The 15,518-nt window shown below is 43.5% G+C and overlaps 1 protein-coding gene across 3 annotated transcripts in view; it reads left to right on the top strand.

The window, feature by feature from the left end:
* Window positions 1-15,518, top strand: part of LOC141110319 (Friend leukemia integration 1 transcription factor-like) — a 77,963-nt gene that overhangs the window by 54,806 nt on the left and 7,639 nt on the right. For all 3 annotated transcript variants that reach the window (XM_073601619.1, XM_073601618.1, XM_073601617.1), the window contains exons 2-7: window positions 3,114-3,295; window positions 6,155-6,321; window positions 8,515-8,718; window positions 9,991-10,068; window positions 10,174-10,236; window positions 11,464-11,523. In XM_073601619.1, the coding sequence (XP_073457720.1) occupies window positions 3,114-3,295; window positions 6,155-6,321; window positions 8,515-8,718; window positions 9,991-10,068; window positions 10,174-10,236; window positions 11,464-11,523 (754 nt within the window). The remainder of the gene's footprint in view (window positions 1-3,113; window positions 3,296-6,154; window positions 6,322-8,514; window positions 8,719-9,990; window positions 10,069-10,173; window positions 10,237-11,463; window positions 11,524-15,518) is intronic.

The following is a 15,518-nucleotide window of genomic DNA, read 5'->3' as shown; positions in this document are numbered from 1 at the left end:
AGGTCAGGACTCATTGAACCATGTCTGGCTCCACTCTTCTCTAAAGACTTCCCACAAAAATCTGGAGGGTTTCTGTGGTAATATGTGTCCAATTCGACAAAAGAACATCTGTAAGGTCAGGTACGGATGTTGGATGAGAAGACCTGGCTCATGTGTTGGGTACCAATAAAAAAAAAAAAAAGACCTGGCTCACCATTGACATTCAAATTTATCCCTAAGGTGTTCAGTAGGGTTGAGACCACTCAAGTTCCTGCACACCAAGCTCATCAAACCATGTCTTTATAAAGCTGGCTCCACTCTTCTCTAAAGGCTACCTACAAAAATTTTGAGGGATTCTGTGGGAATTTGTGTCCAATTAGAACATCTGTAAGGTCGGGTACTGATGCTCGGCATATGGATTTATCCCAAAGGTGTTCAGTAAGGTTGAGGTCAGGGCTCTGTGCAGGACACTCAAGTTCCTCCACACCAAACTCCTCAAACAATGTATTAATGGCGATGGTGGTTGAGAAGACCTGACTCACTCCAATTCATCCCAAAGGTGTTCAGTGGGGTTGAGGTCAGGGCTCTGTGCAGTCCACTTGAGTTCCTCCACGCCAAACTGGTCACGCCATGTCTTTATGGTGATGTCTTTGTACACAGGGGCACAGTCATGCTGGAACAGAAAAGGTCCTTCACCAAACTGTTACCACAAAGTTGGAGGAGCACAGTTGTTTATAATGGACATTCTCAACCAGGGTTCCATGGAACTATAAAGTTCCTCCAGAGGTTTCTAGGGGTTGCTTGAGTTGTGGCTTATTGACCTCCCATTTATTGGTGACGGAGCCAACGCCACTTGACAGAGCCAATTATATGACATCATCAGTGTGGCGCGCGATGATCCCTCTAAATTTACACGCATGTAGGCATGCTGGCCCGACTTCCAAGGGTCTCTGCCAGTTCATAAATCACAATCTACTTCCAGGCCGGTGCTGGACGCCGGACAGGCCCCCTAAAACATAATACCCAGAGACTGAAACAATGAGACGTCCCTCACGCCCTCTCTTAGTCCCCATATGTTTACAGAATCATTGGTATATCCAGTACTCATAGGGTTGGGCTCTCCGCCCGCGCGTCCCATAGGAGAGCGCTTCTCCGACGGGGCACTCAAGAAGAGGAGGAGCCAGGAGCGCAGCGGCGGGACCCCAGAAGAGGAGGATCGGGGCCACTCTGTGCAAAACCAACTGCACAGTGGAGGTAAGTATTACATGTTTGTTTAACCACTTGACGACCGCCGCACACAGATGTATGGCAAAGGCAGGCAAATGGGCGTACCTGTACGGGCCTTTGAATTTGCCGCCTATCGGGCGCACGCACGCCTGCTGCGCACCGCCCGTCCCGCGAACTCGATGTTCGCCGGTGGCCCGCGATTGCGGTGAGGAGAGGCAGAACGAGGGGATGCCTATGTAAACAAGACATTTCCCTGTTCTGCCTAGCAACACCACAGAGATCCACTGCTCCCTGTTATCGGGAGCAGTGATCTCTGTCATGTTGTATTGAGCCCATCCCCCCTACAGTTAGAACACCTCCCTAGGACACACTTAACCCCTTGATCGCCCCCTCGTGTTTAACCCCTTCCCTGCCAGTGTCATTTATACAGTAATCAGTGGCTAGTTGTAGCTCTTATCGCTGTATAAATGACAATGGTCCCAAAATAGTGTCAAAAGTGTCCGATGTGTCCGCCATGTCGCGGTCCCGAAATAAAAATCGCAGATCGCCGCCATTACTAGTAAAAAAAAAAAGAATAATAAAATTGCCATAAATCTATCCCCTATTTTGTAGACGCTATAACTTTTGCGCAAACCAATCAATATACGCTTATTGAGTTTTTTGGGGTTTTTTTTTAGCAAAAATATGTAGAAGAATACATATCGGCCTAAACTGTGGAAGAAATTTGTTTTTCTAGATATTTTTTGGGGATTTTATTATAGCAAAAAGTAAAAAATATTGCTTTTTTTTTCAAAATTGACGGCCTTGTTTTGTTTATAGCGCAAAAAAAACCAAAAAAACGCAGAGGTGATCAAATACCACCAAAAGAAAGCTCTACTTGTGGGGAAAAAAAGGACGTCAATTTTGTTTGGTTGCAATGTCGCACGACCGCGCAATTGTCAGCTAAAGTGACGCAGTGCCGAATCGCAAAAAATGCTCTATTCAGGAAGGGGGGTAAAATCTTCCGGGGCTGAAGTGGTTAATGCATTCTACGCATTAAGGTGAAAAACCTTCTTTACTGCAGCAGTGACCCCAACCCCCCTCCCCTTATAATTACCTGAGCCCCGTAATTTCCGTGACGGGAATGAGCACACCAGCTCCGGACAGTGTGTTTCATGTCCCGATTGGATAGATTGATAGCAGCGCAGCCATTGGCTCCCGCTGCTGTCAATCAAATCCAATGACGTGGGCGCCCGGGGGCGTGGGGTGGAGCCGAGTCCTGCTGTCTGTGCCAACAGACGCAGCAGCAGAGCACGGGGGGCGCATCCCATAGGAGATCACTTCTCCGACAGGGAGCTCGAGAAGAGGAGGAGCCTGGAGCGTCGCGGAGGGACCCCAGAAGAGGAGGATTGGGGGCACTCTGTGCACAAGTGCACAGCGGAGATAAGTGTGACATGTTTGTTAAAAAAAAAATCCCGAACCTTTACAACCCCTTTAAAAAAAGGGGGGCAGAGAGCTGAAATTACACTTTGCAGAGCTCAGTGAGGAGAGCTCTGAAAGCTGATTGGAGGGAAGAAAGCCAACCCCCCCCCAGAGCACACAGGAACAGAGCTGAGGCTATCAATCACAGATCCCTCCCCTGTCACCTTTTTTCTCTTGGTGTCAGGAAAACTTAGCAGAGGAAGGAGGCAGCAGACATAAATGACACTTAGTGCTCTGGACTGAGACAAGTACACTTTATAGAGAGATATTCTTTGTTTGTATTTCATGTCTGAGGTCGTTTATATACAGTATGGAATGAACAATTTTATTTTTATTTTTCAGAATAAAGAAGATAAAAACAATATGTTCCCTTTCAGTGATATTACATGCAATAGTCGTAATCCAAAACCCATATAAAAGGTGATTGACCCCCCTTGTCTACACAGGAGGCTCTGTCAGTGGTCAGCGAGGACCATACGCTATTCGCACCGCTACTGCCTAAGACGGAGATGCCGGACGAGTACACGAGCATTAAGGAGCGCTCCGCTCTTCCCGAGACCACCTGGATTTACAGCAACGAGCGACATCAGAGTATAAAAGTGGAGATCGAGGAACTTACCGTGACCAGGTAGGAATTGTGGACGGCTCTCAGCTTCATCACTGCTGAACGTTCCAGAGTTCTTCAGATGTTCCTTCCCATTCACAGGAAATGAAAAATTATAGATTATCTCTAGTGGGGGATACTTGTTTAAGTTTTGGATGGAAAAAAGGAAAGTGTCAGAAAAATGAAAAAGTTTTGGTCTCAGAAATACTTTAAAAACCATTTCCCGCCCGCCGGCCGTCATACGACGTCCTTGACTTTGTGCCGTGATATCTGAATGAACGACGGGTGCAGCTACAGCATAGCTCCCAACTGTCCCTGATTTGGAGGGACTGTCCCTGATTTGGAGCAATGTCCCTCTGTCCCTCATTCCTCCTCATTTGTCCCTCATTTTGGTCTGATCTATATCATTGTATATAAAATGCACTTTTTATCTATCAAAAAGTGTTTCCCAGCACTAAACCTTTCATCTCATTTCTAAATTGCTGCATTTGTAAATTCCAAAAGCCAATATAAAGGAATAGTAGTGGTAAAAAAAAAAGCACTTGTGGGTTTAACCAAATCTTGTTTTTTTTTGTACAATTCTCCTTTAAGGGGGCGTGGCAAGGGGTGTGTCCTATGCCTGCCTACTTTTGCTGATAGGTGTCCCTCATTCCCATCTCAAAAAGTTGGGAGGTGTGCTACAGGCATCATTCAGATATCGGCTGTTCCAGCGCTTGATCGTTCTTACGGGGCGTCCCGTCGCCCTCCCCTCCCGCCGCCCTCCGGTGCTTCTACCGACTCACCGCTTCCATCGGTGAGTCGGAGACAGGATCCTGCCGGCCCCCGGATGTTTACCATAGAGATTTCCGGCAGACCAAATGGTCGCAGGAGTCTCTATGATCGTTCGGAGGCCGGGCGCGATGTTATGACGTCACGCCGGGCCTCTGCATTCAAACAAACGGCGCCGGAAGCCGAGATCGTTTTTTTTTTATTTTTTATTTTTTCAGGCTTCCCAGCCTAGAGGTGAGATGTGGATTCTTATTGACCCCACATCTCACTGGGCATATTCCTATTACAAGGGATGTTTACGATGGTGTCACGGAGTGGAAGAACGGGGAGATGCCTATGTAAACAAGGCATTTCCCCGTTCTGCCTAGTGACAGGACAGAGATCTACTGCTCCCTGTCATCGGGAGCAGTGATCGCTGTCATGTCAGTGGAAGCCCCCCCCCCCCCCACCGTTAGAATCACTCCCTAGGACACACTTAACCCCTCGATCGCCCCCAAGTGTTTAACTCCTTCCCTGCCAGTGTCATTTACACAGTAATCAGTGCATTTTTATAGCACTGATCGCTGTATAAATGACAACGGTCCCAAAATAGTGTCAAAAGTGTCCGATGTGTCCGCCATAATGTCACATTCGTGATAAAAATCACAGATCGACGCCCAATACTATTTAAAAAAAAAAATTTATAATAAAAATGCCATAAATCTATCCCCTATTTCGTAGATGCTATAACTTTTGCGCAAACCAATCAATTATGCTTATTGCGTTTTTTTTGTTTTTTTTACCAAAAATATGTAGAAGAATACATATCGGCCTAAACTGAGAAAGAAATTAGTTTTTTTATATATTTTTGGGGGATATTTATTATAGCAAAAAGTAAAAAATATTGCTCTTTCTTTTCAAAATTGTCGCTCTTTTTTTGTTTATAGCGCAAAAAATAAAAACCGCAGAGGTGATCAAATACCACCAAAAGAAAGCTCTATTTGTGGGAAAAAAAGGGCGTCAATTTTGTTTGGGTGCAACGTCGCACGACCGCGCAATTTTCAGTTAAAGCAACGCAAAAAGTGCTCTGGTCAGGAAGGGGGGTAAATCCTTCCGGGGCTGAAGTGGTTAAAGAATATGTGACCCCCTCACCTTAAAACAACCCATTCAGTTTCAAATATATATGAAAGGCAAAATATTTCTGTATACATAAAAAAAAAAAAAATTAAAAAACCCTCCCCCCCCCAATCACATTCCCTCTGTTCTCAGCTGCATGCAGTAAGAGCTGGGGAAGGGGGGGAAGAGAAACAACAGCACACTAATCTTCCCAGTGAATTGGCTGTGCAGGAGGGGGGTGTCAGGACAAGTGTGATCATTGGAGGAGAGCAGGCTGAGTTCTCAGCACATCTAGAAAACTGACCACGCTGTGCTCTCATGCCTAGTGTAGGAAATGTTCAATAGAAAAAGCAGCCGGACTGGATTGGAGACACCCGGGGATTTCACACACTTAGAGCAATACAAAGTAGAACTGGAGACTTTCTCATACAAGTAGGTGGTACAGCAGCCACATATCAGGAATATGAAATGTTGAGTTTAGATATTCTTCTTAATACAGTGGTTTCCTATGATCGTCAGCTCCATCTAGTGGCCATAATGCAGAATAACCCTTTCTTTTGGTATTTCAGGAAAATAACCTGTTCTGGTCACTAGATGGAGATTATAGGAAATCACTGTATTAGGCAAAATAGGGTCACAATTAATCAAGGATGGGTGAATAATTGTCCAATAATTTTTTTAATTTTTTTTTTTATGAATTGACCCAGTAATGTTGCGGTTTTGCTTTCACATTCAATTTTGATGATAGTGGTCACCAGGACAATTAGAGAGAATAAAACTCCCTAATGGGGACACAGACATTAATAAAAACCTGGCAAGGGTACTAAGCCTTTGCCACTCTATCCAAAACTATTACACTTATTATTATTTTATTTTATTTATATATATATATATATATATATATATATATATATATATAGTTTTTTTTTTGTTTTTTTTGTTTTTTTTTTTGCATTCCTTTTTTAAATGAAGATGGTTTTTAACCCCTTCGTTATTCATTTTATTCATTTATCCCTCCAGACTCCCTCCATCGGTGGTAACAGCCATGGCCGCCGATAAACCAGAAGAGGAGAACGAATCCCCCCACACAACCTACCAGCCCACTTACCCCGACACCACGAGCGATGGAACCGAATCGCCGAACCTAATCAATGGCAACGAAGAGAAGAGAGTGATCGTTCCGGCAGGTCGGGACCTTTTCATAAGACTCGGGTGGGGGGGGGGGGGGGGAGGGGTCTTCAATGGAATGAACTGCATGTGATTGGTGCTATTCAAAGAGAACCAGCAGTTATACTGAAATAATCAGGAGCTCTCATTTATTACTTGAGTTTTGATTATTTTCTTGTATTCTCTCCCTGAGTAAAAGATTGCCACTCCAATCTCTCAAATCCGTATCAAGACACCCGCCCTAATGGAACTCACAGGTGCTGGCTCTGCACAAGCTTGAGGAAAGAGAAAAATATCCTGGACGGCCGCACACCATAGAAGACATCTTTATTGATATGAAGAAATAAAATCCAAATGCAGTCACCTCATGTACAGGGAGGAACAGGAAAGATAGCTAACATGTTTCACGCCCCATCATGGCGCTAGCGCCATGATGGGGCGTGAAACATGTTAGCTATCTTTCCTGTTCCTCCCTGTACATGAGGTGACTGCATTTGGATTTTATTTCTTCATATCAATAAAGATGTCTTCTATGGTGTGCGGCCGTCCAGGATATTTTTCTCTTTCCACATTCTCTCCCTGAGTGTCAGGCTGGAAGTTTCCTATAAAGAGCATCCTATCTGCTATGTGAGCTCAGTGATAAGTGACCGTCATAAAACATCAACACTATATTACCAAAAGTTTTGGGACGCCTGCCTATACATGCACATGAACTATACTGAAGAAATGACACTTTGCTACAATGTAAAGTAGTGAGTGTACAGCTTGTATAACAGTGTAAATTTGCTGTCCCCTCAAAATAACTCAACACATAGCCATTAATGTCTAAACCGCTGGCAACAAAAGTCAGTACACCCCTAAGTGAAGATGTCCAAATTGGGCCCAAAGTGTCAATATATTGTGTGGCCACCATTATTTTCCAGCATTGCCTTAATCCTCTTGGGCATGGAGGTCACCAGAGCTTCACAGGTTGTCACTGGAGTCCTCTTCCCCTCCTCCATGATGACATCACAGAGCTGGTGGATGTTAGAGACCTTGTGCTCCTCCACCTTCCGTTGGCCTCACTCATACATCTATTTCCCAAAGACAACCTCTGGATATGACGCTGAGCACGTGACCTCAACTTCTTTGGTCGACCATGGCGAGGCCTGTTCTCAGTGGATCCTGTCCTGTTAAACCGCTGTATGGTCTTGGCCACCGTGCTGCAGCTCAGTTTCAGGGTCTTGGCAATCTTCTTATAGCCTAGGCCATCTTTATGTAGAGCAACAATTCTTTTTTTTCCAGATCCTCAGAGAGTTCTTTGCCATGAGGGGACATGTTGAACTTCCAGTGACCAGTATGAGAGAGTGAGAGCGATAACACCAAATTTAACACACCTGCTCCCCATTCACGCCTGAGACCTTGTAACACTAATGAGTCACATGACACCGGGGGAGGGAAAATGACTAATTGGGCCCAATTTGGACATTTTCACTTAGGGGTGTACTCACTTTTGTTGCCAGCGGTTTAGACATTAATGGCTGTGTGTTGAGTTATTTTGAGGGGACAGCAAATTTACACTGTTATACAAGCTGTACACTCACTACTTTACATTGTAGACAAGTGTCATTTCTTCAGTGTTGTCACATGAAAAGATAGAAGAAAAGATTTACAAAAATGTGACTGGGAGGGGGGGTACTGACTTTTGTGAGATACTATGTGTGTGTGTATGTATGTGTATGTATGTGTGTGTGTGTGTGTGTGCATGTATATATATATATATATATATATATATATATATATATATATATATATATATATATATATATATATATATATATATATATATATATATATGTCATATTATATTATATTTTATTATATATATATATATATATATATATATATATATATATATATATATATATATATATATAATATTGGGGGGTTCTAATACTATTTTAAACTTGTAAACAAAAAGCGCCAGAAAAGGAATGGTCACCAAGTGGATATATAGAGATAAATTGAACAGACTTTCTTCTTTCTTCCATTTCTTCTATGGCTGAACTTGATGGACTTGTGTTATTTTTTTCAACCTGACTAACTATGTAACTTTCTGATTTTAGCACAGCTGCACCATTTGCTGTACTGCGTTCGCATTTTTTTTATCGTTCGATTTCTATTGTTTCCTCGCCACTTACTAACCTTTTAACCATTTCCTCCCCCGGACACAGACCCGATGGTGTGGACGCAGGAACACGTGGCCCAGTGGCTGGACTGGGCGGTGAAGGAGTATGGGCTCTGCGATGTGAACACGTCGTTGATGCAAGGCGTGGACGGGAAGGAACTGTGCAGGATGACCCGAGAGGACTTCTTACGCATGGCGTCCTCCTACAGCACCGAAATGCTGATGTCACACCTGGCCTACCTCCGGCAAAGTACGTACGTCGCCTGTTCCGAATACTATTATCATCTTGCGGATTTTCTTTTTGCAGCTCCCACAAATCTGTGGTGGTCAGGCAAATTTTCCTGTTGAGCTAATTCAGGTTTTAGAGGTTAAAGTGTAAGTAGAGACAAGACCCAAATTTATCTCCAAACCTACGCAATCCAAAACTGAAGTTTTGGCCTTTATATGCGCTTTGGGGGTCTATATATAAAACATTCATTGCATGAACGCCAGAAGCATTGCTGCAGACTGAATGCAAGGTGACCGTAATTTTTGTAAGAGATGAATACCCGTATCTTCAGCTCCATCTAGTGGCCACAATGAGGTGTAGTTTTCTCAGGGAGAAAAACTATACTGCATTTTGGCCACTAGATGGAGCTGAAGATACAGGTATTCATCCCTTACAAAAATGTCACATTGCATTCAGCGTGCAACAAATGTTTTATAAATAGGCCCATTTAGGCATGGCCGGGACAAGGGGTGGGCAGAAGGGGGGCGCAGCGTGTATTGTAGGGATGGGGGGGTGCCGCAAGTTCCTTGTACTATAAGGCTGACAGGAGTAGTGACAGCAGCATCACTACTTCTGTCAGCCCAGAGCTGGAAGCGGCAAAGGAATGGAGGAGAGAGCCGGGAGGAGGTGCAGGCTGTGCTCTCTCTCCTCCTCCTCATAAGCTTGCGCATATTGAAGAGGGGGGGGCATAGTTGTGCACAGCCTATTGCATTAGGGTGTGCACCTCAAAGCTCCAACACATGTGCGTGTGTGACATATTTACTGGCCTCTTTCCCGCTCTCCATCCTGAAACAATGGGTGGGAGCAAGGGGGGCAGAAAGAAGAGGAACAAGGACAGGAGGGTTGGCGGGGGTGGCATATATTGGTACCGATCCCCTGTATTTTACTCCTGTGGTGCAGCCAGCGAGAGGGAGAGGGGGAGAAGCCTACTTTCAGCTGCTGCAGGAGGAAAATACAGATTGGTTCCACTAAATTCCACCCCTGCCGCCCCCCCCCCGTCCAGGTTCTGGGGGTCGGCAAGGAAGGATCGCAGTTTACCTGTCATCTGCCCACGATCAACCAGTAGATTGCAATTGACGGGTTGCCAACCCCAAGGATTAGGGTGTGCCCTGGCACACTCCTTGCGCACGCCCGGGGGGGCACAATTTGACATCTTTGCCCTGGGCACTGGATGATCTTTGTCCTGGCACTGCATTTAGGTCCAGTTATGGAAGGACTGACCTGTTATCTATTGTTTTCTTCCCCCCTACACAGACAGTCCAACGTTTACTTATTCGGTGGTTCCGACCGTTCCAGCTCACCCAGTGCCCGCGAGGAACCCGGTGAAGACAGGTGAGCGAACATTGGCCATGGCCGGTCATGTGACCTACTCTTTTTTGTCCTTACAAAGAACCAAATCAGACTGATCGGTTGTCTCCTTTGTGTTTTTGTCTTTAGAGCCGATGTATGAGGATGTACGGCGGGGAAGCTGGAGCTCCACCACCGGCTCCATTCAGAGAGGTACAATACCCAATAAATGTGTTACTGTAATATATAAATAAACCTGCAGTTATCCTCCAGATAGATAGAGGGAGCCCTTGAGACCTCCCCGTCTTTGTGAAACTGATGATGCTGGTCCGTGTTGTTCTTTATATAGGCTCCTCTCTGGTTAATTACTTAACACTCATTGGTGTGCGTAGTGCCCCAGAGCACAAACACACATCCGTGTATGTGAGTAGAGCAGAGGGCGGTGTCAGGAGAGCAGAGATTGGTGTCAGTAGGGCAGTGGACAGCGTCAGTTGTTTTAATTTTTATTATTTTTAAATTATTTTTTACAATATTATTTTTTTTTTTAATTTTTACAATTTTATTTTTTAAATTGTTTTTTACAATATTATTTTTTTAATTATTTTTTTACAATATTATTTTTTGTATTATTTTTTACAATTCTATTCTTTTAATTATTTTTTACAATTTTATTTGTTTTATTATTTTTTCACAATATTTTTTTTATTTTTTTTTTTACAATTGTATTTTTTTATTATTTTTTACAATTTTTTTTATATTACTTTTTTTACAACTGTATTTTTTTTATTATTTTTTACAATTTTTAAATTTTTTTTTTTTTTTACAATATAATTTTTTTAAATAATTTTTTACAATATTATTTTTTTTAATAATTTTTTACAATTTTATTTTTTTACTTATTTTTTACAATTTTTTTTTTTTACTTATTTTTTCACAATATTTTTTGTATTATTTTTTTACAATTGTATTTTTAAATTATTTTTTACAATATTATTTTTTTAATTATTTTTTACAATTTTTTATTTTTTAACTTATTTTTTACAATATTTTTTTTTATTATTTTTTCACAATATTTTTTGTATTATTTTTTTACAATTGTATTTTTTTATTATTTTTTACAATTTTTTAAAAAAATTTTTTTTACAGTATTATTTTTTAATATTTTTTTTTTTACAATTTTTTTAGGAGCCTCGTTGGGGGGGGCTTTGGTGAGATATCAGGGGGGTCCAAACAGCAAGAAAGGGACTGAGGACAGAGCTTTCCCATGGTAACGAAGGGGGAGGGACAAAAAATAAGAGCAGATTAAACATTCGCTTTAGGCCGGGATGCTGATTGCGTTTCCTGATGTAATGATGACTTGGTGAATGGTGAATGGTGAATGGTGTATGGTGAATGGTGTCGGTAATGTAATGTACTGAGTATAGATGTCCATTTCTGCAGGATCTCCTCCTCAGACGCCGACCATCAGCAGCACCGCCGGAGCCATACGCACCACTCCAGGTGGGTTTGGGGGAGGGGGGGACGGGTGCAGCTGACTTTTATTGCCCAGGGAGAGAGCCCCCTGGTGGTTTGATTTCAAACGCTATATTGCCAAAAGTATTGGGACGCCTGCCTTTACACGCACATGAACTTTAATGGCCTCCCAGTCTTAGTCCGTAGGGTTCAATATTGAGTTGGCTCCGCTCTTTGCAGCTATAACAGCTTCAACTCTTCTGGGAAGGCCGTCCACAAGGTTTAGGAGTGTGTCTATGGGAATGTTTGACCATTCTTCCAGAAGAGCATTTGTGAGGTCAGGCGCTGATGTTGGACGAGAAGGCCTGGCTCGCAGTCTCCTCTCTAATTCATCTGGAAGGTGTTCTGTGGGGTTGAGGTCAGGAGAAGGCAGGAGTCCCAATACTTTTGGCAATATTGCGTATGTTGGAGAATTAGAATAGATGATTTCAGCACGGAACTTCTACAGAACAAAACGTATCATTTTGGGCTGAAAATATTTGCCATTCAAGCGCTTTTTTTTCTCTTTTTTTTTTTTTTTTTTTTATAAAGCTGGAAAGTCCCTTCGACTTAACCTCAACCTTCATTGTGTGTAAAAAAATTCCCCGTTCATCAGAAGGTGCAAAAAAAAAAAAGTATTATTACTAATATCCTTATCTGAGCCCGATCACTAAAATCTCATCAAAGACTTAACATGGTAATGCCCGATCAACAGTCGTTATCAATCGTTTTAAATCTGTATCTTTGAATAGCCACTTCAGTACCAGCTTGTAATACCCCTTTACGTCCACTAGAGTTTTTTTTTTTTTTTTTATTCTTTATCGTTGTGATTGTTTGACTTGACAATTACTCTGTTACACCACACTGTATCCACGTGAGTTTATGGGGGAGATTTACTAAAACCGGAGAGTGCAAAATCTGGTGCAGCTGCGCATGGGAGCCAATCAGCTTCTAGTTTTTTTTTTTTTTCTCAAAGCTTATTGGAACAAGCTGAAGTTAGAAGCTGATTGGCTCCCGTGCACGGCTGCACCGGATTTTCCACCAGTTTTAGTAAATCTTTTATCCCTTTGGCTCCATTCACACCGCGGCGTTCTGTTTTTGAGGGCGGAATTGACGCGATTTGGAAACGTCGAAAAAAAAAAAAAAAAATCATATACTTCTCTTTTAAATCCAAGTACAGAAATCTTTAAAGAGTTATGCCGGTGGATTTAGACCGATCGATCGATGTATATACCATATCCCGTAGGATCCCTGTGGAAGCTAAAATTAAAAGCTTTAAAAAAATACCCTTAAGGCTCCATTCACACCATGGCGTTCCGTTTTTGCGTTTCGGAAACGTTGAAAATCGCGGGAGACGCCCTTGCGATCCCCGCTATTGTGGATGGCGCCAAACCGCGGCGCGATTTTTTTGCCGCGAATGTCGCCCGACGAATCGTGGTTGAAAAGCACGCAAACAGAATCGCCGGGCCCCCAAAAAAGTTCTCGTGCTTCTTTTGGACGTCGGACGTCCCGCGATTCTGTTTGCGCGTTTTTACCCACGATTTTACCGCAATTCGTCAGACGGCAGTCGCTCCAAAATCGCGTGGCGATTTGGTGCCATTCAAAATAGCGGGGTTCGCAAAGGCGCCCCACGATTTGCGGCGTTTCCGAATCGCAGGCAGAATCGTTGGCGGTTTCGCCCGCAAGGCAGAACGCCATGGTGTGAACGGAGCTTTAAGGGTATTTTTTTTTTAAAGCTTTTATTTTAGCTTCCACCAATCGATCGATTGGTCTAAATGGACCAGCCTAACGCTTTAAAGATTTCTGTACTTCGATTTAACCACTTCAGCCACGTCCATTTTTTTCCCACAAATAGAGCTTTCTTTTGGTGGTATTTGATCGCCTCTGCGGTTTATATTTTTTGTGCTATAAACAAAAAAGATAGCGACAATTTTGAAAAAAGCATTATTTTTTACTTTTTGCTGTAATAAATATCCCCAAAAAATATATAAAAAAAACATTTTTTTCCCTCAGTTTAGGCCGATACGTATTCTTCTACATATTTTTGGTAAAAAAAGACATCGCAATAAGCGTCTATTGATTGGTTTGCGCAAAAGTTATAGCGTCTCCAAAATAGTTTTATGGCATTTTTATTAATAATTATTTTTTTTTACTAGTAATGGCGGCGATCAGCGATTTTTATCGTGACTGCGACATTATGGCGGACACATCGGACCCTTTTGGCGCTATTTTGGCACCATTCACATTTATACAGCGATCAGTGCGATTAAAAATGCACTGATTACTGTGTAAATGTGACTGGCAGGGAAGGGGTTAACCACTAGGGGGCGCTGTAGGGGTTCAGTGTGTCCTAGGGGAGTGATTCTAACTGTGGGGGGGGAGGGGCTACGTGTGACACGGCACTGATCACCGCTCCCGATTATCAGTTTCACGAGGCAGAACGGGGAGATGCTTGTTTACATCAGCATTTCCCAGTTCTTCCTCTCCGTGAGACGATCGCGGGTATCCCCGCGGACATAGAGTCCGCGGGACCCACAATCACACTCACGGAGCTCGCGGCAGGCACGCGCGGCCGCAAGCCGATTCTTAAATGGTAACGTACAGGTACGTTAATCTGCCTGTACGTGCCCTTCTGCCGACGTATATCGGCGTGAGCCGTTCGGAAAGCGGTTAAAAGAGAAGTATGTGATTTTTTTTTTTTTTAAATCATACTTACCTAGGCGGATGCTGCATCTGTCCCCCTGCCAGATCTGAGGCTGGGAACCGAGCGATCAAACATCGCTGATCGCTTGGTTCTCAGAGCTCCCCGAGCATTCGGGTGACGGGTCTCATGACCAACTTCCTGATTGGCCTGGAGGAGGATCAGTTTGAGAATGGCGAATATTCTTTCGCTGTTGTCACACAACAGAGCACTGCGCCCCGAGCCCACTCTTTTTTGCATCCTATTAGAGCTTCTGGTTCTAATCACGTGCTTCATAAAAACACCCCCCACCATTGGAATCCATTGTCCGGCGCCCTGTATGTAGATTAGGGGGCCGGGCCCATGGATAGGGGGGGGGGGGGTTGCACCCATGTGCCCCTAATCGATGGGCCGCCACTGCCTGAATCGTTGAACAGACACACACCGGACCCCCTGATGCATCCTGCGACCGCAGCAAGCGTGAACCCAACCATAATCTTTATAGTTTTACTAAGCCCACAAGAGTAAAATCAGTGTGTATATGCAGTAAAACATGCTTGTTATACTCTCTGTGGGACCTAAGGGGTTAATCCTGTGCATTGTGTAAAAAAGGCTGTTTGATCCTGTCTTCTCTGATCCTCCCTTTCTTCCACTGTCCCTAATCCATCTGCTGATAGCACAGAGTCCTCTTTCCTCTTTTGTGAAGAGCTGCTGAATCTGAGCGTTTGTATCACATGGTTACTTGACTGACAAACCAAAGCTGTGTATCCATCACCTAGTTCTCACCTTTGTTATAACCCGTTCCAAACCATGGCTGTCAATAGGAAGTCCCCCCCCATACACTTTATTTTGCAGCTTTAACAGCCTCCACTCTCTGGGGTGTGTCGCAGAGGTCCCCTATTCAGCCTAAACAACGTTTGTGAGGTCAGGTACTGATGTTGGATGAAAAGACCTGGTTCATAATGTGTGTGCCAATTCATCCCAAAGGTGAGGTCAGGGCTCTGTGCATGACGTTACAGTTCCTCCACACCAAACTAGTCAAGCCATATCTTTATGGAGATGTTGGTTGAGAAGACCTGGCTCATTCCAATTCATCCAATTCATCCCAAAGGTGTTCAGTAGAGTTGAGGTCAGGGCACTCGAGTTCCTCCACACCACACTCCTCAAACCATGTCTTTATGGAGCTGGCTTTGTACACAGGGGCAGAGTCATGCTGGAAAAGAAAAGGGTCTTCAACAAACTGCTACCACAAGGTTGGAAGAGCACATTGTCTACAATGGTGGTTCCCAACCTTAGTCCTCAAGTACCCTCAACAGGCCATGTT

The sequence above is a fragment of the Aquarana catesbeiana genome, linkage group LG10 (assembly GCF_042186555.1).
Source record: "Aquarana catesbeiana isolate 2022-GZ linkage group LG10, ASM4218655v1, whole genome shotgun sequence".
Classification (NCBI taxonomy): Eukaryota; Metazoa; Chordata; class Amphibia; order Anura; family Ranidae; genus Aquarana; species Aquarana catesbeiana.
Note: the sequence above shows the minus strand (reverse complement) of the source record. Positions and strands in the feature narration are given on the sequence as shown.